This window comes from Neofelis nebulosa, chromosome 9, assembly GCF_028018385.1.
Source record: "Neofelis nebulosa isolate mNeoNeb1 chromosome 9, mNeoNeb1.pri, whole genome shotgun sequence".
NCBI lineage: Eukaryota > Metazoa > Chordata > Mammalia > Carnivora > Felidae > Neofelis > Neofelis nebulosa.
In genome coordinates, this window is record NC_080790.1 from 101,833,068 (window position 1) to 101,857,664 (window position 24,597).

Below are 24,597 nucleotides of genomic sequence, written 5' to 3' on the forward strand. Positions count from 1 at the left end.
TACCTCACTGAACAAGAGCTCGGCTAAGTCCTGCCCATCTATGACATCACCCCTTCTTCAACCACTGCGAGGTGAAGCTTTAACTTCAGACTTGGAGGTGGGCTGTGTGCAGTAAACTGGAATGCTCTCCCTCACTCACTCCTCAGTGTAGGAGTGATCCGAAGCAGGACAAGCTCTGCCTGCAGCTGCTGTTGGCTTTGTGTGGACTGGACGCGGAGCTTGGGAGAGGGGGGAGGGTTATTACTCCAGTTCACAGTCAGTGGAATTACAGCTATAGCGGCAGTATACATGGGATTGCTTTTTCTCGTCTTCCTGGTAAGTGTTTCCCATGTTTTTCCTTAAGATTGTCCCAGAAAGTTTGCTTGGTTTTACTCTGTAGACAGAAATGAGTTGGTACTGTGAGGCATCCAAATATGAACGTTTGCTCTGTCACCAGTAAGAGCAAAATATGTGTGTGCGAGCCAGCAAGGAAAAATTGGGCTACATAGACAAATGCAAGAAGTTTCTTAAAACCTTCTTTCATTCAAAAGTAATAATTAATAGCTATTTTCTGCCTTGTATAGTTGCTATTTGTATAAGAGCCTTATGGAAAACATTAGGTTGGAAAGTTAAACGTTATATATTGAAGAATACAAGGCAGATTTTTTTTTCACAGAGAGGAAAGCAAAAGGTTTTGCTAACTTGGTGTGTACTGTATGTGTGGTATGATCACCAATTGCTGTTTTTACAACTGTGAAAGAAAATCAATAATCCCTCTGCCCATGAGTACGCAGTACATGAAAAGCATACATCTTGCTCACAGCTAGCTGAGCTACTCCCGGAGACTTCTGTGCCTCTGTAAGGATTAACAGCTACACCTAGATTTTAAAGCTTGCACTGCTATCCTGCCAGAGCTGCTTCAAGCATTTCAGGCTTGCAAATCTCAACTAGTGACTTCAGCTCAGAGGAGGGGGAGACTTTCTTCCAAACCATACCCCCACTCCAGGAGAATGCCAAAATCCATTGCTTGGGCAAATGTAGTATGTGACTAGCATAGTAATTGGCAAAGCCTACTCAGAAAAACTAACAAAGCTCAGCGTGGAAGCGGTGCCTGATGTATGCAGTGAGTTCGGGGTGGCAAGAGGAACAAAAATTAGTAGAGCCCTCATCAAGTGGGATGCGCAGAGTATCCACTCACTTGCAACTTACAAGAGCAAAATTTTATATTGAAAGAAATGCTTTCATACAGCAAAGCTTCCAAACAGTAGTTAAATATATCTTCTAAAAAAATGTTGTTTTTTTTTTTTTTCCCAGTGAATTAGGTCTGAAACAAAATGGTTGCATAGAGGTAAAAAGTGCAACAGGCCTATATTTTCTCAACATCTGGGGGTTGATATTTGATTGATTATTTTATCTATTTAAAATTAAAAAAAAAGCCTTGATATTTGCCAATTATGGAACCAAATCCTCTAATGGCTTTAACAATTAGCTATTTTAAATTTTCTTAAATCTATCTGTTCTAAAATGCACATATATGTTATTTTATTAGCAGGAAACAACATGAATAAATTAGCCACTAGAAAAGTGCTTCAGATGTAGCAATGCCTTTCATTTATCCCGAACCGCATACAAATATCCTGACTAGCTTGAAACATAAAGAATTAATTTGTCTGTTTTAAGACAGAACCATTTATGCTTGCCCCAAAGTGACAGATGATTGATTGATACTCATCTCTTCTGAAATGAGTAAAGAAAGAAATCCATCCTTTAAAAGTACCACAAAATATTAATACTACCATTACTACCAATATTAATAACATACCAGGATTTAGTCTCTAAGAAGATTAAATCAGAGACATTCTACTTAGTTTGCAAATATGTGTGTACACAACACATATACATATACACACACTTTCACACGTACATATGTTTATTAGCCTGAAATAAAAAACAAGGTTACAAAAACGTGATTGTATGAATTTAAGTAGGAAAATCTCATCCATTTTTTTTTAATAGAGCACTGCCAAAACACATCAAATCCAGGAATCAGCAAAGATATTATTGAATGAATAAACATAATGAATTCATTAATCTTGCTCTTGTTAATACTAACCATCAGTTATTAATTGGGCTTTTCATTTCTCTGCACCCCCTTTTAAATCAATTTTGATTAGGTTCAAATGCCTAACTCAACACTCCTTAAACATTAAAGCTTGTGAAATACATAACTGGGCAACAAATAAAGTTTTTACAAAAAGAAGAACAACAGTAAGAAAATTTGTCATAACTGAATGTAGCCGCAAAATAGAAGGTATGTTTCTTTTGCTTTCAAGTGTTAATTAAGGAGCCTCCAATTCTATCAAAACTTTTTCAGAGCTAAATGAAGCGGTGTGAAATAAATTTGGTTGAAATCTTGTGGCTGTCAGACTTTGTTAGCAAGCTATTAATTATCTTTACCCCAGTTTCTTCTCTAGACTATATTGCCCAATCAAATAGAAACTCCAATTATGTTCAGCATCTCCTGCCTAGGGACACCAGACCCTAATGAACACTCAGTGTCTCCAGATGAAAAATACAATTATCAGCTTTAAACATGCAAGTGCACTGCAGAGAGATTCGTCTGTGCTTTTCTTGGCCACACACCCTAAGGCTTCCTCCTCTTTCTGGATTATTTTGAGCAATTTAAAACCCTACAAAAATCAGTAGCAGAGAACTTGCCTTGTATTAACCTTATATGAATGTTTTTTCTTCCTGCTTTTTATTTTTGATGTTATACCAATACTAAATTAAATCTGGTCAGTTAAAGAAAAATTTCAGTGGATCTTAACTTTTCCCCCCTTTATTAAGGTGGGTGGGCTGCATAACAAAGAATGTGATTAAGGTCAAGATGCAGAGCTAACTTAAAAATTCTGAATTAAATCACCTTAAATATTTTTATTCAGTCAGTGTATTTATAGCATTATAAATAATTGTTGAAAGTCAAATGAAGACTACCATAAATGACATCGATGAGGGAAATGAAATTCAGTAATTTTTCAAAGGCTGTAATTTCTTCCCTCCTTTTCCCTTCAGTCCCCTTTCCCTCCCACCCCCCACCTTTTGCCCTAGAGGCCTTCACTGTTCTTCTCAACGGGAGGCTTTGTTGTAATTAAACCAGAGAAAAACTGGCCGGCAGCAGCCAACATCTGACTTGCGGCTTCTGAAAGCACTGTTCTGGTAGAGTGTACCACCCCCCAGTGGGCAAAAACTCTACAGTAAATCTCTCAGCAATATTAATTCTCAAAACTGCCTTTTCCTATTCAGAGCATAAAAACGGCTGTTTGTCGACTTCTTCTAACATTCCACCATTTCAGAACTTATCATAAGTCAACAACCCAATTTCCAACAATGAGACGGCTTGTAAATGTCTTCTGGAAAAAAGCCTTCTTCCTCTTAAGAATCAATATAGGAATATACATTTCAGAAAGCATTTTCCAGTTTCAGACTGCAAATCAACATCACTAAATTTGGTGAGACATGACACCAAAAAAGAGTTTGGAAAGCCATGTTTACATTGCATAGAAGAGCAGGTTTCAGCACTTTGACTTGTCTATTGACAAGAACTCCAGAGAAAACAGATTTTAAGTAAAAGAGGAATGAAATATAATGTAAGCAGCACCTAAAGTTGCATTTGTTTTGCATATGCATTATCTTTTTCCTAGACTCAAAATTAAATGTCAGGAATGTATAAAAAGCTCTCTCCAGGTATTAGTCTCCTTAAATGAGAGGAGAGAGAAATTGCTCTCACTTGATGAGACAATGACAGCTTTTGTTCTTTATTTTTTCACTTTTCATGTGCACAAGTTACCGTGGCAACTTTGAAAAGAAAACCCACAGACCACATTTGGTTAAATACTATTTTTAAAAAGTGTGCCACTGGACTGTGGATTGATCAGTTTATGTGTTGTTGATTTTCTTCCTCTTCATTTTCTTTACATCAGTAATACCCTACTCTGAAACGAAAAAAAAAAAAAAAAAGTGTTTTATGATTTGAGATGTTCTCACCAACGAGCACAGTGCTTGGCGCACAGTAGACCCAAACATTTGTTGTATTAGTGTATAGAAACTTGAATACTAGAAATTTAAAGCACATCTACCAAACTGTACTCACAACTCTGAAAAAGGAGCTTTAAAGTTTGCAATGGGAAAACATTTGTGATTTTAATAGGTACAGTTTTAAGTGCAATTGCTCAAAGGTCAATGCAAACGTAAAACATGTTCCCTGCCCCAAGCCCTCTTCTGCTCACATTTACCTCCCTCTAAATTCATGTCTTACTCATTCACACAAGTCTTGATTCTCCAATTCATTTGATCTGGATTTAAATATGACAAAAGGAAAAAGCATTCACTATGATGAAAGATAACATCCTAGTTTGCCTTTTTCTTTTAAGGATGCTTGATTTAACTTTAAAAACCAAAATAAATGAAGCAGAATTGGATTCACTTATCACAAGCCTATGGAGAGAAAAGAACCAATAACATAAAAGGACAAAGTAAAAATCCTTTGCTTTGGAACTTTTATCCTCAGTTTTACATAAATAAAACACAACGTCTTCAGACTAGAAAATAGTCTAGATAAAACCAAGTCTGAAAAGGCACGGTTGCTTCTCTGCTGCTCAGCAAACCCTTCAGACTTCATGGCTCTCAAGAGGGGACTTAGAGGTCCTTCTGCTTGCCTGGCATTAAACAAAAGAATTGGAACTTTCCTGAAATCTGATGATCGTGGAAAATTTAACTACCAGTCAGGCTGCTTAGAAAGCATTTTGCTGTCACTATCAACTAACCTGATGTACTCCAGTTGTTCAGTTTAACCGTATATGTAGCTTATTTTAAATACCATTTGTCTTTACAAAGACTTGGCATTCACAGGTTGATCATTTTGTTGTGCTTTCAAAAAACATTTTAAGCCTTCATAAATAAATTACTTTCCAAAACTCTATGATTATATAAATTCCAATTTACCTAGAAATATTCACAGACTTGGGTAAGTCCGATTAAGCATGTGCTTTCTTCAACCTCAAGGTTTTATTTAAATAATAACACAATTAACTTGGATTAAAAATTCTTTTAGATTTAAAAAAAAATTTTAAGCTCCCATTAAGATAGGATTATGTGAAGAAAATCATTAAAAAGAATCTTTACTAAAATCTCAAAAAACTCTGTACTCAATATAAGATTTTTTGAAAATAAGCCATGATTTCAAATCAATTTAAATCAAAGGCAACAAATAAAGGATTTAGGAAGTTACCAACATATAATCTTAATCTAAGTGATCAAAACATGAGAATACCTTCTCATTTCAAACATTCCCACCTCTAACATATTGTAGTAGCAGGGAAGAAATCATATAAACATGTACATTGCCTCAAATCCTTGACTGTATGTAAATACCAGTTTTCTATTCAGATAAAACTTCTTAAATTATATTAGTTTTCTTAAAATATCTCAAAAAGATAGTATCCTTACTATTTAATACTTTCTTACATCATAGAACTAAACTGGAGGCTTTTCACAGACCTGATGATTACATTATAAATGCAATTTTCTTTTAACTCCACAATTTTTCTGTATTAGAAGAAACTGAAGAGAAAGATCCCTGTTAAAAATCTGATTTATCCGTGAGATGATTATGTTGTTCTTTTTGTCACAGTTTTAAATGCTATATGCTTAGTAATGATTCCATTAAAAAATAGTTTTAAAACATTTCTTTGAGTAACCAGAGGTCCATTTATGTTTTTCCCCAAGTTACCCCAATAACAATATTTTTCTAAAAGATGGATTACTTTTTATTCAGAAGTAATGGCCTCTTTTCCAGTCTATGCAGACATAAAGACTTCTGAAGTTGATGCTGTGGAAACCTGGTCATAGTGTCCATACCAGTGGAGTTCATTTTTCTTGTTACCATTCACAATCAACTACAGTTTCTCTATGTGCGCGACTCTGTAGAACCAGCTCAGAAAAAGGAAAGTGTAAGCACTGGGGGCAGCATCGCTTATTTTAGATAGATTATTATAGCCTTTAATATGCAAAGCAAAACAAAACAAAATTGTCTATCACTATAGTTTCAAATTTAAAAGGGAAGGGAAGGAAAAGATATAAAACATAAACTATAAAACACAATCAAACACAAATTGAACTGTTCTGAGGTTAAGTAAAAGGAGAAGGAATTTGTGAGGGAATCTTCATTTCTAAGAGTATTCTCTCCAGAGAAAGGTGCTTTTTATTTTTGCCTTTAGTTTTAATGCAACTTGGGGCGAAGAGAAATGACATTTTACAAGAATTTAATGAGACTTAAGGCTTTCTGTTAATCCCACATTATTACCACTATTGTACTAATGGCAATGTGAGTTTGCCTATCAAACAGAGCAAAGGAAGCAGTTTTACAGATGTAAAACCAGAAAAATAAACAAATTATTCTTCTTTTCACACCATTTTAGGTTTCTTTTTTTTTTTTCTTCTGGGTTAAAAATGTGAAAATCAATACATATTCTTAGAGCTTGATTTCATAACATATTTAAATACAAGCTTTATCACTAGTTATCATTATGAGCATCTTGGACATACTCTAGGCTAACCTGACTTGAGGAACAATCGGTTCTTAAATCCTCATTCATCAGATTCATCTCCTCAAATATAGAGTGTGTTGTGGCATGTGACAAATGCCTGACTACTGGTAACATTTTAAGCAGGTTCTCATCAGTGATTTTTTATAATAGTTTTTAATTAGTTTCAAATACAATTTAACAAAAGTAATTGTTTCCTAAACTTAAATTAACCACATTATTTTAAATGTTGAATAATTTTCAAGCTCAGAAAACATTTACAGCAGATACTTTTTAAAATAACTTTGTAATCATAATTTCAACAACTTGGTTTTTCATTTTCATATTCCACAAAAGCAAAAGTTTTCAAGAAAATACACCATTGAAATTCAACAATAATGAGCAAAGCCCTAAATGCATCACAGTAAAACCCCACTTTAAACAATAAGTCATTTAAACTTTCCTTTGTGGGCACTTTGCAATATCCACTAGAGACTACTTTATCCATCTGCAAACTGCTATTTTTGTTTCAAGTTGCTTAAATAATAAATTAAATGAATCTGTAATTTTTTTAAGTCTCCTTCTGTTAACGCATTCTATGATATGGTTGGTATTTTGTGGCAAACTAAAAGAAACTGAATTTTCAAGTAGAACCAGAAACACAAATTTTGGCCTTAACATTCACTGCCAGTAGCATTTGAATTCTGGAACAGATGCTATCCTTGTTGGATCCTAGGTAATTACTAGGGGAGAAGCAAATTATTTCTACTGTAAGTCCTTAATTTCAGGGTCAAATATTTCCATGACACCCTAATGTTCCCTACATATACAGAAAGCCTCTGAGTAGGTCATCCTGCATAAAAGATACTGATGCTACATACTTCCCCACCTCCACCCCAAAAAATCTTCATGGATATTAGATAATGGACAAAGCAGTCATCATTAAAATCACTGGTTTCTTTGGTGAAGCCTTAAGTCTTCTTTCAGAAATGACAAATAAACTTACTGGAAATTGGCATGTTCATGTTTGAATCTAGAGAGAAATGCCTTGTCAGATTTTGTTATGCTTTCTGAATGGTCATTATAAGGAGATAGATTGACATAGTGTCCTTTCTTTTCCAAATACAGATTTTTCAAGTTCAGTTTGCTAAAAGAAAATTAAAATTATATTCCCCTAAAAAACTAATAGTAACCTGAACTTCTATGCTACCTTTTGGCCAAAATACCTGAGTAACTAGAGTTCCGAGATCATCAACTAGTCCTCAGAAATACCTCTAAGGAGAAAGGAGATGAGGTTCACATTCTACAATTGGGAAAATTGAGGCCTACAGGAAGAATTAAACAGGGCACCGAAGAAGTCAAAAGAAAAGATTTAAAGCAAACTCCTTTCAATTCTTTAAATTGTAGATTGTATGACTTTGTAAAACCATGTTCAGAAATCTCTTAAAAGTTACCATGGCATTTCTGTCAAAATCCTTGTTACGTATTTGCTCACCTCTTTGTTGTACACTTGTTTTCTTCTTTTCAAACGTTTTATCATTTTATATCTAAGATTTAAAAGAGAACTTCTAAAGATTGACCTGACATGAATTCAAAAGCCATGGAAGGCACTTACTGGTTCTTGAATGACGCTTTGCTTCTGTGTTTAATTAAAAGTGACATTAACAGTTAACAGTAGAAATTATCTGTTTGGTGACAATCTCAACTTCAGCTCCTACTTTATTTGTATAGCAAAATTGCGAAGTAAAAAACAAACAGGTCATCTTATCCTTTTCACCAACTACTATGATGAAAGATTTCTTGCTTAAAGAAAGAACTGTTAAGTTTAAATTTCTAGGAAATCTCTCATATTAAAAGTTCATTATTAATAGTTTATTAAAACCTTTGCTTTCACAGGAGATGCTCATACCCAGTATATTTTAAGGAAGAGAAATGTAAAGGAAATCTAGTATGCTTCCTTTTTTTTTCCCCCCCATGAAGAATATTTGAATTAAGTTTCTATACCTCTTAAAAAAGAATACCTGTTCTTGTATAACGTGACTGCACCAGATATTCTGAGAAAGCAGCAAGAAGCAAAAGCTGGAAATAGCTATTTCACAGCAGGTAATCATACCTCAGGATATAGCTACTGTACAAAGTTTATACTTGGATAATCCTGTATAGGAATAAAGGTGGGGGGTAAATGACTGAAAAACCTATTACTATACAGGCCTTAGCATCATGAATGGCTTTCTTCATGAGGATCTGAAGTTACTATCTCTGACCACATTGCACAGAAGAGCCAATAAGAATTTCAAAGAGAGCAATTTCTACTAAGGGAATTAAGCTACACAAAAGGAACCTTCACACAGAAACTCTATCAGAGAAAAAAAAAAAAGTACATAGGAAGCCATGTGTTCTACATAGTAACAGGAAGCTGAATTGTTTCTGGTCCCTACTTTAATGAGCTTGCCCACCATGCTGAACTGCAGCTGGAATGTTCATTGACAACAGCGAGCCTGATCTGGAGGTGTGTGCGGCATAGGATTACTTGAATAAACAGTGAAGAACATTTCCAAGGACTGAACAAGAATTTTTAATTCCCAGCCCCTCATCAGGAAAATAGTATATGTGCATTGGATTTTCACTCACGCAAAATTTATTCACATCGTTAAATAAGGTAGGAAAAATATTAAAGTGTTTTATTTTCATGCCTGAAATTATAGAGGCTAATTAATATGTAAAGGTACAGAAGAGCTCATATTACACAGTAGATTAGTACAAATCTATAATTCTCCAGCCATGGGGAAAGTTGAACCATATCCTAGATTAGAACTTGAAGAAAAATAAATGCATTGTGAAACATATTATGAAAGAGAACATAATGAAAAGTTTGCACAAAGCCATTAAGCCATGTAGTGTGAAACATTAAAAAAGGGAAAAGAGTGAGCTAGGTTAATATGAAATGGAATTTTCCACTTAGGTTAGCTGGATGTATTAGCTGTGTATTTTTTTCCTCCCTTAAAATAGATTAAAAAGATTCCTTCTGATTTTCTTGTTAGAAATACCAATGAAACAATTCTTAATATTAATAATCAAAGAAAAATAACATCAATAATCAAAACAAATGAATGGCTTTAGTAGGATTCAGGTCTTAAGAGGTATTTAACTGACTATTCCTTTGAATATTAAGAGGATAGATTTTTTTTTTACTACACATTTCTATCCATGTACAGTCTACCTAAGAAGTAGACATCAAATTTTGATTTTTAAAAACAGTAACATTATCTTTAAGTACAGTAAATCATATTCCTATGTTTCAATTCATTATTAATGTTAAGAAAAAATTAGAAAATTGATTAGCTTGGTCAGTGACTGGCTATAGAACTGATATCAAACATTATGAAAGTGCTTTAGAATTCTCAGTAAAACTTTTATATTTAACATTTCAAAAGCAAATGGACTTGGGACATGATATTCTTTAATTAAATACTACAAACATTTAAGGTAAAGAGATTATAGGATGGTGTTCATTGTAAGCTAGCGATAAACCCTAAGCATGCAAAAAAAATTAAAAAGCTGAAAGTGATTACACATTTTAGTTTCCACATATATTTTGAACACTATTTTAAGTATCACAACCTGACTGTTTTCTGTCTTTCTTTTAACTCACTCCATTTTAGGGCTCTGACAGTACCGTGTACAAAGACCTCAACAGTGCTGACCATGATCAGCCCAGCCTGGAGCATCTTCCTCATCTGGACTAAAATTGGGCTGTTCCTTCAGGTGGCACCTCTCTTAGTTATGGCTAAATCCTGCCCATCTGTATGCCGTTGTGATGCAGGTTTCATTTACTGTAATGATCGCTTTCTGACATCCATTCCAACAGGAATACCAGAGGATGCTACAACACTCTACCTTCAGAACAACCAAATAAATAACGCTGGAATTCCTTCAGATTTGAAAAACTTGCTAAAAGTAGAAAGAATATACCTATACCACAACAGTTTAGATGAATTTCCTACCAACCTACCAAAGTATGTAAAAGAGTTACATTTGCAAGAAAATAACATAAGGACTATCACTTATGATTCACTTTCAAAAATTCCCTATCTGGAAGAATTACATTTAGATGATAACTCTGTCTCTGCTGTTAGCATTGAAGAAGGGGCATTCCGAGACAGCAACTATCTCCGACTGCTTTTCCTGTCCCGTAATCACCTCAGCACAATCCCTTGGGGTTTGCCCAGGACTATAGAAGAACTACGCTTGGATGATAATCGCATATCCACTATTTCATCACCATCTCTTCAAGGTCTCACTAGCCTAAAACGCCTGGTTCTGGATGGAAACCTATTGAACAACCATGGTTTAGGTGATAAAGTTTTCTTCAACCTAGTCAACTTAACAGAACTGTCATTGGTGCGGAATTCCCTGACTGCTGCACCAGTAAACCTTCCAGGCACAAACCTGAGGAAGCTTTATCTTCAAGATAACCACATCAATCGGGTGCCCCCAAATGCTTTTTCTTATCTAAGGCAGCTGTATCGACTCGACATGTCCAATAACAACCTAAGTAATTTACCTCAGGGTATCTTTGATGATTTGGACAATATAACCCAACTGATTCTTCGCAACAATCCCTGGTATTGTGGGTGCAAAATGAAATGGGTACGTGACTGGTTACAGTCACTACCTATGAAGGTCAATGTGCGTGGGCTTATGTGCCAAGCCCCAGAAAAAGTTCGGGGGATGGCTATCAAGGACCTTAATGCGGAACTGTTCGATTGTAAGGACAGTGCAGTGGTAAGCACCATTCAGATAACCACTGCAATACCTAACACAGTATATCCTGCTCAAGGACAGTGGCCAGCTCCAGTGACCAAACAACCAGACATTAAGAACCCCAAGCTCACTAAAGATCAGCGAACCACAGGGAGTCCAGCAAGAAAAACAATTATAATTACTGTGAAATCTGTCACCTCTGACACGATTCATATCTCTTGGAAACTTGTCCTACCTATGACTGCTTTAAGACTCAGCTGGCTCAAACTGGGCCATAGCCCAGCATTTGGATCTATAACAGAAACAATCGTAACAGGGGAACGCAATGAATACTTAGTCACAGCCCTGGAGCCTGATTCACCATATCGAGTCTGCATGGTTCCCATGGAAACCAGTAACCTCTACCTATTTGATGAAGCCCCTGTTTGTATTGAGACTGAAACTGCACCCCTTCGAATGTACAACCCTACAACCACCCTTAATCGAGAGCAAGAGAAAGAACCTTACAAAAACCCCAATTTACCGTTGGCTGCCATCATTGGTGGGGCTGTGGCCCTGGTCACCATTGCCCTTCTTGCTTTAGTGTGCTGGTACGTTCATAGGAACGGATCACTCTTCTCAAGGAACTGTGCGTACAGCAAAGGGAGGAGAAGAAAGGATGACTATGCGGAAGCTGGCACTAAGAAGGACAACTCCATCCTGGAAATCAGGGAGACTTCTTTTCAGATGTTACCAATAAGCAATGAACCAATCTCAAAGGAGGAATTTGTAATACACACCATATTTCCTCCTAATGGAATGAATCTGTACAAAAACAATCACAGTGAAAGCAGTAGTAACCGAAGCTACAGAGACAGTGGTATTCCAGACTCAGATCACTCACACTCATGATGCTGGAGGCCTTGTAGCTGACTGTGTTTCGGTTTTTTTAAACCTAAGGGAGATGATGGTAGGAACCCTGTTCTACTGCAAAACACTGGAAAAAAAGACTGAAAAAAGCAATGTACTGTACATTTGCCATATAATTTATATTTAAGAACTTTTTATTAAAAGTTTCAAATTTCAGGTTACTGCTGCGATTGATGTAGTAGAGATGCCTGAACACAAGTCTATATTTTAGTATTTTTTAGTAATTTGTACTGTATTTTCCTTGCAAATATTGAAGTTATAAACCATTTACTTTGTGTTCTACTGAGTAAGATGACTTGTTGACTGTGAAAGTGAATTTTCTTGCTGTGTTGAACAATCAGGACTGAGTTCACATGAGATCCTTGTAGTATAAGCACAGGCCATTTTTCACTTTGGTATTAATGAAATGTAAAAAAAGAAAACCTGGCTGAATGAGAAAACTTAAAGTTCAAAAAATAGTTATGAAAAAATGTTCCAACTATTAAATTTGTATTATCCCAGTGGTATTCAATAAATTAAAATATGTGACGTAATGGGCAATATCAAACTTGCTGCATATTTCCATTTTTACTCTAAGCAAATTAGATACTTTTAAGAAAATACGCATATCTTCTGAACAGAATACATCCGCTGGCATAAAGGAGTGTGAAGTCTGCTGTTAAAACCACTGTTAACAAAGCTTTGAGAATAAAGGACTTCACAAAATGAATAATGTAAGAGCACTCTTAAGTTAGGGGGAAATTTATACTTAGGAAAATATGAAATCTTAGACTCTGATAGTGTAATGACACAAACACCAGAATTGCATTTTGGTTTTGCCTATACCATCCTGATTTTTGAAAAGTGAATTCTAAAGATATAATTGTTAATGTTTATAATGTTTTTTATCATAAATGATATCAAAAGAGAAACATACATATTTAAAAAGGTAGTGTACCCATAAGCAATTCCCCTCAACAATGCAGAGAAAGTAGTACTTTAAAAAAGGGAGAATTTAAAAGAAAAATAACTACTAGAAATCAAATTTAGATCTGGTTTATATGAAATGTTTTAACACTGTACATAAAAGTTCAATTTACCTTCACAATGATCAAGAATACTGCCCATTACTGTCACAGTTTTCCACATATTACATAATGAACTTGTAACATTTCTTTCTAGCTTCCTACTGAATTGTGAGCTATTACTTGTTTAAAAACCACATCATTTTTCTGTTGCCATGATTTTTATTTTTCCAACAAAAAACCAAAGTGCATTGTACGCCCTTTGGCCAGTCTTGTATGTGCCTTGATCCAATGCTACATGTATTCAGCTTTTAAAACTCGACAAATTTTTCATACTTCCTTAAATATGAAAAATTATCGTCTTATTGCTGAATAAAACAAGAAAAAAGTACAAAATAATCGTGCTTGCTTTTTCGGGATTCTGTTACTATCACTAAAGTAGCAAATTGCCCAGCACATTATTCCTAAGCACCCCCATGTATTTTTCTAGGCATAAAAATAAACGTTGACTACAAATAAAAATATATATATAGCAATATCTCGAGCTTGTGTATCATTTAACTTTAAAGAGTTCAGTGTTTCATGAACAAATTAACTTTCTATCATTCTTTTGGAATACTATTATTTTGCTTATTCACTCCAAAGATGGAAAACTTCAGAAGTGGTTCTGTGATCTTTCAGTCTTTTTTACGTTGCTGCCATTGTCCTTACTGATACTTTTTAAAATGGTCTTTGAAAAACTAATATTTTTTTTAATAGCTTTTTGGTAGTATGAGTTGGCATTACAGGATTTGAAATCTCAGATCTATCACTTACTAGGTATGTAATTAAAAGCAAACCACTTTCTCATCTCTTACATGAGATGATATGTATGGAAACTGCGCAATGTTCAACCAAATTAAGTTACTACTATTATGATCAAGAAAGTTTACCATGTGTTTCCAGAGGTTTGTTAGATATTTCTGCTTTTGCTAGTCCACTGACAAACATCTCCAGCAGCCTGTGAAATGTTATTTATTATTCATTTGCCATCTACATATGTTTCCCAATAAGTTTATCTCTTTTGACTTCTTGTTATGAAGAATACCTGTTTTCTAGGAATAACTTAGCAAAGACTCATGTGATTAACCTTAAATATAGGGAACGTTTTGTGAAGGAAGTTTGACTTTTGCTTCCAGAGGTTTTAAGTAGTTCAGCTACAGTGCTGCCAGAAAGGATGATTCCATTATATCGCTATAAACCTATGAGTTTATAATAAGCCAAAAGCCAAAAGATTATATTGACTAATTTCCAATTAGTGCATCTTTCATGAGCACAGGAAATTTTATGTGTGTTCTAATACATGCATTTTAATTATTTTACCTGGGATAAATCAGAAACGGGTTTTATATCAGGAAATATAAATAGCAACAACAGTGTAAAAGTTTATTCTTTTCCTAGGTCTATGAAACCCAAATGCTTTGCTGAACAAATATATATATATGTATCTCCTTTTAATAAAATGATAAAATACAAATATCTACCTTAAAGGGCACTAAATTTATTATAAATACATATGCATATATCCCAAACAAATGTTCACAATTTTTACTGATCAGAAAAAAAAAGAGGGGAAAAATCACTCCCTTGCTGAATGTTTGACAAAAATCAAAAACTGTTTTTGGATGCAGCCACTTGTAACTGCATTAAATCACTGTATTTACACTCTCATTCCCTATTAAAAACAACACTGTTCTCTATCTTTCAGCAAGGCCTATTTATTAAAAGTATTCCCCTGTGCCAAATGAACTAGTAAAAAAACTTTGCTTTACTAACTACAGTTTCTGAGTAAAGCACATTTTATAGCTATATGCCAACATGACAGTTTTCCTGAGGAATCCAAAGAGACCCATATGCTTTAAAGCACCTGAGGCGTGGGTGTTCAAGGAACCAATCTATCACTGAATTCACTTTAATATTAGCTCATCTGCTGCTGAAAACAATAGTGGCATTTAAAGTTCTAATTCCTTTCTCCTACTTAGCATGATTAGCAAATCCTAATTTAGCATAGTCTTAGAATTAAAACTATTGTGTTTTGTTTTTGGACCTTTGGTTAAATTAGCAAAAAATAACTCATGCTTATCAATCACTTTGATAAGAACTTCAAAGTTCTCTACAAATAATCTCAACAGCCAACGACCTATATGGAATGATTTCTACATTATAAATAGCAGAAGCATTGGCTTCAAGAAGTATCCTGTCTAGAGGATGTAAGGCGTAAACATATAATCTAATGAAAATCTACTGTAACTGCAGTATAGGAAAATAACTATCTATCTGGATGGATTAAAGAAGATCTCATGAAGGAGGTAAAATGAGGGCTGGAATTGAAGGATAAGAAAATATTTAAAGAGAAAACAAGAAGAGTAGATACTGGCCATGTAGAGAAAATGGTGAACAGTCATGGAGATAGGAAAACAGGGACAATGTTTCTCAATGCCAGCTTTGGTCACAATCACTTGGGGAGGCTTTTATTAAGATAACCAGGCTTCAATATAGATCAACTAAATTTAAATCTCTCAGATTAAGGTTGGGCATTTAAAGTTTTCTTTAATTCCAGGGGTGCCTGGGTGACTTAGTTGGTTAAGTGTCTGACTTTGGCTCAGGTCATGATCTCACGGTTTGCGGGTTCAAGCCCCACATAGGGCTCTGTGCTGACAGCTCAGAGCCTGAAGCCTGCTTTGGATTCTGTGTCTCCCTCTCTCTCTGCCCCTCCCCTGCTTGTACTTTGTCTCTCTCTCTCTCTCTCTCTCTCCCTCTCTCTCTCAAAAATAAATAAACATTAAAAAACAATTTTTTTAAGTTTTCTTTAATTCCAAAAGTGATTCTGATGCAACTGAGGATTACGGATTTTGGAGGTATTTGGGGAAAGGCCAATAGGTCTGCTGAAATACAAGGTTCATAAAGGAGTTAAGGCTGGAAAAGCTTTTTTATGTAAGCAGTGTGTTGAATTCCAGCTAAGAAGTCTCGATGATATGCTTTGGCGATGGTTTCTGGGCAGCTATGTAAACAATTAGTGTACTTTAGGGACATATTGTAGAAATAAGGAATATTGAATGAAGAATGAATGAGAAGAAAGAAACGGAGAGTAAGAGGACAAGGTAGAAGGACATGCAGTATTGCAGGCAAGAGAAAACAAGGGCCTAACCAGTGGAATGGGATTTAAAAAAAGAAAAAAAAAAAAGTATAATTCAAAGATACAGGAAAGGTAGAATTCCTAGGAATTAGGAACTGAGGAAGGAATGAAAATTGAAGGTGATGACTTTTAGCCAGGTAAGTAGAATGCTGGTAAGGCACTTAATGATGAAAACTACTAGAAAAAAATCTCAAAGTTTTTTGTACATTTTAGGTTTGAACAGGTGACCATATGCACAGTATAGACTTACACTGGCTAGTGACCCAGCTTAGATGATAAATTATAATTGCATTAGGTTTTAAAATACTTCTATGTTATCCACCTGGAAATGTCTATTGGGAAGTTGGAAACGAGGGTATGGGAAGAGATCCGCAACAGTCTAACACATTATTACTAAAGGTGAGAGGGTAGAAGACAGCAGCAACAGAAGTGAGCTGAGGGAGGGAAAAGAGATGAGCCACAGGGACACCCACCCTTTATGGGGACAGAAGACAGAGAGCAGTCAAAAAAACAAAAACAAAAGCCAAAAAGGGGCAATTAAAAAGGAGGAAAATCATCACAAGGAGAATATTATAAAATCAAGGAACTACAAATATTAAAAAAGGAGGATGTCAAAAGGTAGTCTGGAATTTAGATTTGGAAGAGGACACTGTTTAAAATAGAAAAGGAGGAGATAGCCAGGGATTTTGAAGCAGTGTCAGCAGAGTAAAGAGGTAAAAGCCTCTAGGATATTGACAGGATAATGGGAGATAAAACAGAAACAGTGATCAGGACTACTCTTTAAGAAGTCTTGAGGGTGAAGGGATCAAGATAGATAAGGAAAGGAAGTGAATACCAAGGGGAATATTTACTGTCCTTAGGAATAAGATGGCGTATAGAGATAAGAATCTACAGTGAGAACAGGGAGCATATTTGATAGAAGAAAACTGGGATGCAGGAGAGGTGTGGTCCAAGTCATGCTGTGAGTCTAAGATGACTGAAGTAAAAGTGTGACTGAGAAGCTGCAGTTTTTGAAGAGTTACCAGCAAGGAGGACAAAGTTATGGAGAGAGTGGGGAAAGGGTTGGAAAGAGGGTAAGGTCTGTAAGACAGGTCCTAAGGAAGATGGGGAAATGTCCCCGAGATGAAGAGGAGGGAGATGATGATGGGATTAGGTGATACAGATATAAAAAAAAGGACTTCCTAAGAAAGGGTTTTTGAGTAATGGTGACAGAAACATATTCAGGAAGTGATCTTTCAGGGACAGAGAAAAAAAATTTTTTAAAGTCCCTTCCTATATTCTACACCCCTCCCCTACCAAACTTTCATCAAATAGTGACAGGGAAGGTATAATCCTCAGGGAACAGATGTCAATTAATTCAAGGTCATGGAAAGAATGGTAAGAAAAATGTCAGATACAGAGGGAGTTAGAACCCAAAAGTGAAAGACTGCAGTAGGCCCAGGGGAAGCAGTTAAGAGATGGGCCCAAAAGGAATTCAAATTCCCAGATGGAAAGACACACAAAACAGAAAAATAGAGCAGAGGAGGGCCTTGCACTTAGGACTCCAGCAGATGATCACAGTTAAAAGGATGTTGGTCATGAGAAGTTAGTAGAAACTCCTGTTCTAAACAGTATACACATTCTGAACAGGTGAAAGAAAAAGAAATAGAATAACCAAATTAACCTTGCTCTATTCTTTGAACATCAAAACAGAATGAAATCTAATTTTATCTCAAAATATAGACTGAAGAAGTATTTCTACTTTTATCAGTCTTTCCCACAAGTATCAAAGGTAACTCCTGGAGAACAGGTAAGCAAATCACATTATGAATCCCTCCCACTTCCTACCCCCACCTCCTTCTCATTTTTATATTATTTGGGTGAAATGAGATTAGAAATGAACTTTAGAACTGACTTGACAGTTTTCTGTTTTGTTTTTTTTTTTTCCTTTTTTTAAAAGGCTTCAAAAGGAAGGCATGCAGCCACAGGGGTGGGGAAGTTGGGGATAATGGGATTTTACAGACTGATTGTGTGCACACATAAAAGAAGCACTTCTTTTTCAAGGCCAGCTGGCTGGGGCAGGGAGGAGGTGAGGGATAGTCTAGGAAACTACTACCCAAACTAATTACCCTTCTGAATATACATCATGGCTCTGATAACTGTGACATTAAAAAGCTGAGGCTAGTTCATACCAGTGCTGTATTGAAAGGGCATGGAATCACTGCCACATTTTAATTTCCTAGATGTGAAGAGCAATGTTGATAAAAAGGAAAAAAAAAAAACAGTAAAGATTAAGTAAAACAAAAATCTAACAAAATTCTCTTAAAAATATGTTCTAAAAACATTAGCAATGTCTCACACATACAGTGGGCTTAATGAATTTTTGGGATACTGTTTGTTAAGGACTTTGTCAAGCACAGTGCTAAGTATTTTATATATTTTAATCTCATTTAATTCACACAATAACTGTACAGATAATTTCTATCCACATTTTTCAGATGAGTAAATTAAGGCTTTGAAAGGTAATGAGATATTTTATTTATTCAATATTAATAATGATTTACTGAGCACTCACTCAATAACTGTGCTTGGAGCTGGGTATGTAGCACTAAACCAAAAAGATATGGAGATTATAGTTGGAGGAGGTGGGGACTCAGATATTAATCTAAAACTGAATGAACGTGAAGTGAAAAGTTCTGACAGAAGCCATGAAGGAGAAAAATATGGTGCTATGAATGAGCACAACACAACTTAGATTCAGTGGTAAGGGAAAGCCTAAGACCTGAGGTATAAAGAGTAAGCTATGTGAAGAATAAGGTAAAGAGTGTTCTGAGCACAGGAAAGGGGTGTATTAAAGTTTCAAGCAGGAAATCAGCTTAGTGAATCTGAAGATTGAAACATATCAGGGGGCTCAAGCTCTGTGAGCAAGACAGAGGTAAGTTCAATGAGGCAGGCCCAGATCTGAGTATGCAAGGTCTTGCAGGCCAAGGCCAATGTAAGGAGTCTGGACTTCATTTTAGTGAATGAAAAAAAAAAAACACTGGAGGATTTTTAACCTGGTAGAGGAGAGGGCGAAGGAGGAGGAGAAAGATGTGTGGGGATTATACTATCAGATTTCAATTGCAATAAGGTCACTAGCCATTATATAGAAAATAAGTAATATGGAACAGGATGGTGGTAGTGAGGAGAGAAAGGAAAGATGCCAAATATATTTTAGAGCTGTAATGGAATCGTTCTCAGAGTTATATAGTGAGTGGTGGAACAAGGACTCTGTCTGATCCTGAAGCTTGAGCTCTTAACCACTCTCTTTAAATACATTTCTTAATAACTAAAAAAAGGAATTCGTCCACCCCCAATTATTTCCTTTTACTGAGATAACAACTAGAAGACATTTTTAGGATTAAATCTCAAAACACTTTAATGGTGCAATTGTGCATTTCCCCCCAAGGCTTATGGACCCAGCCCTACAATGCTAAATGATATAACTTCTGGAGGTCAGTAGTTAATGGCTATAAACTACCCAGAAAATAACACTTGTCTTTCTTGTGGCTTTCAATAAACTTAAACTCATAGTTGGCAGACAAATCTTAATGTCTGAGTTCACTGCAGCACATCTTTATGATTCCTTTGTGTCTTCTAAGAGCCAGAACGGAAGTGCCAAATCACCTAACCTATTTGCCAGGCTTGGTGCTGAATTTGAGAAATATAACCCATGAGTATTACTGCTTTGCCTACAAAGGTAAAGAAATGTCAAGATTTATTTTACAAAAAATTACTGAAAACCATTAATTATCTTTGAATTACTAAAATGCTTTATTCACAGTATATTAACAGACATACTAAATACAGACAAGATATTAGAGATCTACATTTAATTCCATATTCATAGAGTCTCAGAGCTAGCTAGAAGAGATTTCATGAACTTTGGTAATGTGTACTAACAAATTTACTTTTTTCTAAGTTTATTTATTTTGAGAGAAAGAGAGAGAGAGACAGAGAGAGAACATGAGTGGAGGAGGATCTGAGATAGGAAGAGAATTCCCAGCAGGCTCCAAACTGTCAGCACAGAGCCCAACAAGGGGCTTGAACCTGTGAATCATGAGATCACAACCTGAGCCAAGATCAAGAGTCAGATGCTTCACGGACTGAGCCACCCTGGTGCCCCTGTACTAACAAATTTAAAAGTTAATCTGTTCTTTGTTTTAAAACAATACAAATTCAAAAACAAAAGTTGGTAGTTCAACTGTAACTGGTTTACAGTTTTTAAAAAGTTCAAAATGGAGGGGCACCTGTGTGGGTCAGTCAGTTAATTCTGCCAATTCTTGATTCTGGCTCAGGTCATGATCCCAAAGTCATGGGATCAAGCCTAACATCCTCCGGCTTTGCACTGACAGCATGGAGCTTGCTTGGGATTCTCCCTCTGCCCTTCCCCCCCCGCCCCACTTCCCTCCCCGCCCCCTCTCCCTCAAAATAAATACATAAAGGTAAAAAAAAAAGTCCATAATGGAAAAACAAGGAGCTACTCTACTCTATAAATCACAATATTCTTCTAACTACTTTATTATGAATGGCTCATGGCATTCTCCCTATGAGAATTAAATGTTCCCTTTACTGTTGTTGTTATTATCTAATATGCTAAATAATTTTATTTATGTGTTATTATCCCTATCAAAATTCAAACTCCATGAAGGCAAGCAACTTTTTTCTCCTGCTCTTTCACCTAAATCCTTCCAACCTGTAGAACTATCTCTAGCAGACACTCAAAAAAAAAAAAAAATTGTTAAATGAATGAATAAAAGAATGAATGAGCTTCAAAGGGTTCTATCACTAAGCATCATCTGAGACAATCTTTGTGAAAGCACTTTGTAAACTGTGATCCCTTCTATGATTGTAGAGTATTATCACCATGTACTGAGCACTCCATACCCATTATCTCCTTTACTCCCCAATTCACAAAACACATGTAGGTTCAAACTGATTATGCAACTCACCCAATATCACACAATATAAATGGTAAAATTAAGACTCCAAAAAAATAATTTGATTCCAAATGCAAGGATCTTAACCCTACATCTGTCTTTTTTAGGTTGCTCTCTTCCTTGTGACATGCTGACTAACTCCAAGTATGTAAAACAAAATATACTAAAACACTATTAAATTGTATGTACTGTTGGTATTTGAGATGATGACTAAGAGCACTGTCTTTGAATCAGACAGATCTGGGTTTGCATCTAGTTTCTGCTATTTAGTTGGGGTATGGCCTTCAACAGTTTAGCCAATTTTGCCAAGCCTCAATTTCACCTTCTGTAAAACAGGGTAATAGTGTCTCTGTAATCCTAAGGAATAAATTACATATTTCAAATGGAGCACTTAACTCATACTTGACTCTTAGTAAATACCCAGTAAATTTTATTTTCACCTTTGATGATGAAGAAATATTCACCTGTATATGATATTAGAACTATCATTTGAACATAGGGTGACAAAAAAAGTGGAAAGTAAGGAAGCAAGATCAGCAGACTTTCTCTGCATTTCTATTTTCCTCTGAACCGTGAACTGATTGCACAGAAGCAAATACTAACAAAGGCACACCTTTCTTTCTCTCCCCAACACAGGATTGGGCTCCTTAAAACACCTTGCTACCCTTTGGTAAAGGAATAAGTAGGAATGTCAACTGCTAAAAAGTGGAAGAAATAACTTTTTTTTTTTAAATATCTGTTATCTTAAAGCTGTTAGAATGGTAATAGTCTTTATAGTTTCCAGAAACCCTATAAATTTTTTTGTTGTAGAAGAACAAATATCTAGATGGTTACTTGTTAAATAAAGTCACACAGTTACTGAAGTGAATCAGTGTAGGAGCAACAGGGACAATGTTTTGGATGAATTAGCCCCTGCTGGTGGGAATCATTTTTATCGAGAAAGAGTGATAGCAGCCAGATACAGGTCTCAGGAGACTACAGTCTTCTGTTTAAGTGCAACAGCAAACTGCATAATCCTGGCTATCCCCTTCTAGTTGTAAATCTAAATTAGCATGCCCTTGCTCATAAAGGGGAGGCTGGGAGGGAAAAGGAGAGAGAGGTTTTTTCTTTGGTTTAATAAACACGTTTAAACAAGAGATTCTTATTTCCTGGTTTATCAGGTATTGATCTTTTCCAGGTACAGGAATTTACTTAACATGTTTTTTTCAGAAAATTCCTCTTTGAATGTTAACTAATATACTTAAAGGGTTAGGTCTAAAAGAGAAAATTAATTTCAATATTTATTATAGTGTTATAGTATTACCTAGAAGAAATGTGCTGGTTCACAAGCACATTAAACTTTCTCACCTCACCAGACAAATTTCATGAGTTCTATTCCAATTGTTCACCTTTCCTTAGAAATCCCAGACAGAGAGGTAGCAGTAGGGGCCATTAAAACCAATTAACACTTCTCTTTCATTTGGGGACAAATAAGAGAGAAAAAGAGGAGCAGTTCAAGCTAACTCTTTAATGAATGCATACATTTATAAGTGATTTCAAAGTAAGGGAAAACATTTACTTGTGACAAACTGCACATGTGTAAAATATTTAATGCCCAAATGAAGGCAATTAAGTGTAATTTCTTCTCAAATGTGCACAAAATGCATAAGAATCCACCAAATATACTATCTTTTAATATTAAGAAATATAGGGTTAAGAATCTCTTTAAAGTATCTGAATCCCTTGCTCTACTTGTAGCCAGTCTATAGCAGATAACAGAGTAACCAATTTGCTTTTTATTTTTATTTTATTTTATTTATTTATTTTTGAGACAGAGAGAGACAGAGCATGAACGGGGGAGGGGCAGAGAGAGAGGGAGACACAGGATCGGAAGCAGGCTCCAGGCTCTGAGCCATCAGAGATGGTCACCGCGAGATGGTGACCTGAGCTGAAGTCAGATGCTTAACCGACTGAGCCACCCAGGCGCCCCACCAATTTGTTCTTTAAAAATCTTTCTGGGACAAGAAATTATATATTTCAGACTCTCTTCTAAAACTTAATGTCCACAGTGAAGTGTTTTCATATAGATGTTAAACGTAGACATTATTTAATGTAGACATTAAAGTGTTACACAATGACCTTCTAGAAAGCTCCCAGTAGATACTATTCTTTGTGCAAAATACTGTAGAGGTGACAAGATATCAGCATATTCAAACATGTCATTCTTCCATATAGGGTAATAGTTAAGAGCACAGAATTTTGGAGTTGTGCCAACCCAGGTTCAAGCCACACTGGTTCTACCACTTACTAGTGAGGTAACTCAGGGAAAATTACTTAATTTCCCTAAACTTGCCTTTCTTAACTCTACTTTATAGAAGTGGCAAATGAATTTAAACTATGTGTGCTTCACGGCACCTGGGTGGCTCAGTCGGTTAAGTGTCCGACTTCAGCTCAGGCCATGATCTCACTGTTCATGGGTTCGAGCTCCACGTTGGGCTCTGTGCTAACAGCTCAGAGCCTAGAGCCTGCTTCGGATTCTGTGTCTCCCTCTCTCTCTGTCCTTTTCCCACTTGTACTGTCTCTGTCTCTCAAAAAATGAATAAATGTTAAAAAAAATTTGAAGTATATGTGCTTAGTATAGTAGTGCCTGATACATTAGTAAGTACATAGCATTTAATAGCTAAGTAGTTAGCCAAGGACTAATTGTTCAAATTCTGAAATTCTATTTCTTAGATCCAAAGCCACGCTTTCCCACTTGTTCCTTATTTGGCACTGGAAAAATTATTTCACCTCCCTCTACTAATACTAGTAAATACACGAAAAATATTAGAAGAGGGTTTTGTACATGATAAGTGCTTAATAAATAATTTTAAAATTACTTCAACAAAGTCACATAAAAGCTGAAATTTAAAGAGCATATCAGAGCAATTTTCTCTTCTGGTATTTGAATGGACTTGCATTAGAAATAAATGAACAGTATTAACCCACATCCAGAAATCTTTCCTACATACCAATAGGCAATTACACATAGTACACACTCCCTAGTATCAGGTTTCCTAGACTTGTCTGATGATACAAATCACCCAGAGACTATGACTGAGCAGGTCTGGGGTGGGGCCTTGGAATCTGTATAATCAGCTTCCCAGGTAAGTGCTACATTGGGCAGGCTCAAAACCCTGCATTAGTTAAAGCTGCACCCAAATGCAGAACCTGGGAAAAATAGCATGCAGTCACACCCAGTGAGCAGA

At 35.7% G+C, this 24,597-nt stretch overlaps 2 protein-coding genes across 4 annotated transcripts in view; one reads left to right on the forward strand and one right to left on the reverse strand.

The window, feature by feature from the left end:
• Positions 1 to 24,597, reverse strand: part of MACROD2 (mono-ADP ribosylhydrolase 2) — a 2,059,774-nt gene that overhangs the window by 1,673,962 nt on the left and 361,215 nt on the right. The window lies entirely within an intron of this gene.
• Positions 74 to 13,773, forward strand: FLRT3 (fibronectin leucine rich transmembrane protein 3). Of its 3 annotated transcripts, XM_058684844.1 has the most exons (4): positions 75 to 315; positions 2,154 to 2,290; positions 8,457 to 9,219; positions 10,223 to 13,773. In XM_058684844.1, exon 4 carries the CDS (start codon positions 10,266 to 10,268, stop codon positions 12,213 to 12,215), a length of 1,950 nt encoding a protein of 649 aa, XP_058540827.1. In that variant the 5' UTR covers positions 75 to 315; positions 2,154 to 2,290; positions 8,457 to 9,219; positions 10,223 to 10,265; the 3' UTR covers positions 12,216 to 13,773. The 3 variants fall into 3 exon arrangements, with proteins under 3 accessions (XP_058540828.1, XP_058540827.1, XP_058540826.1); XM_058684843.1 differs by lacking the exon at positions 2,154 to 2,290; XM_058684845.1 differs by lacking the exons at positions 2,154 to 2,290; positions 8,457 to 9,219 and having other exon boundaries at positions 74 to 315.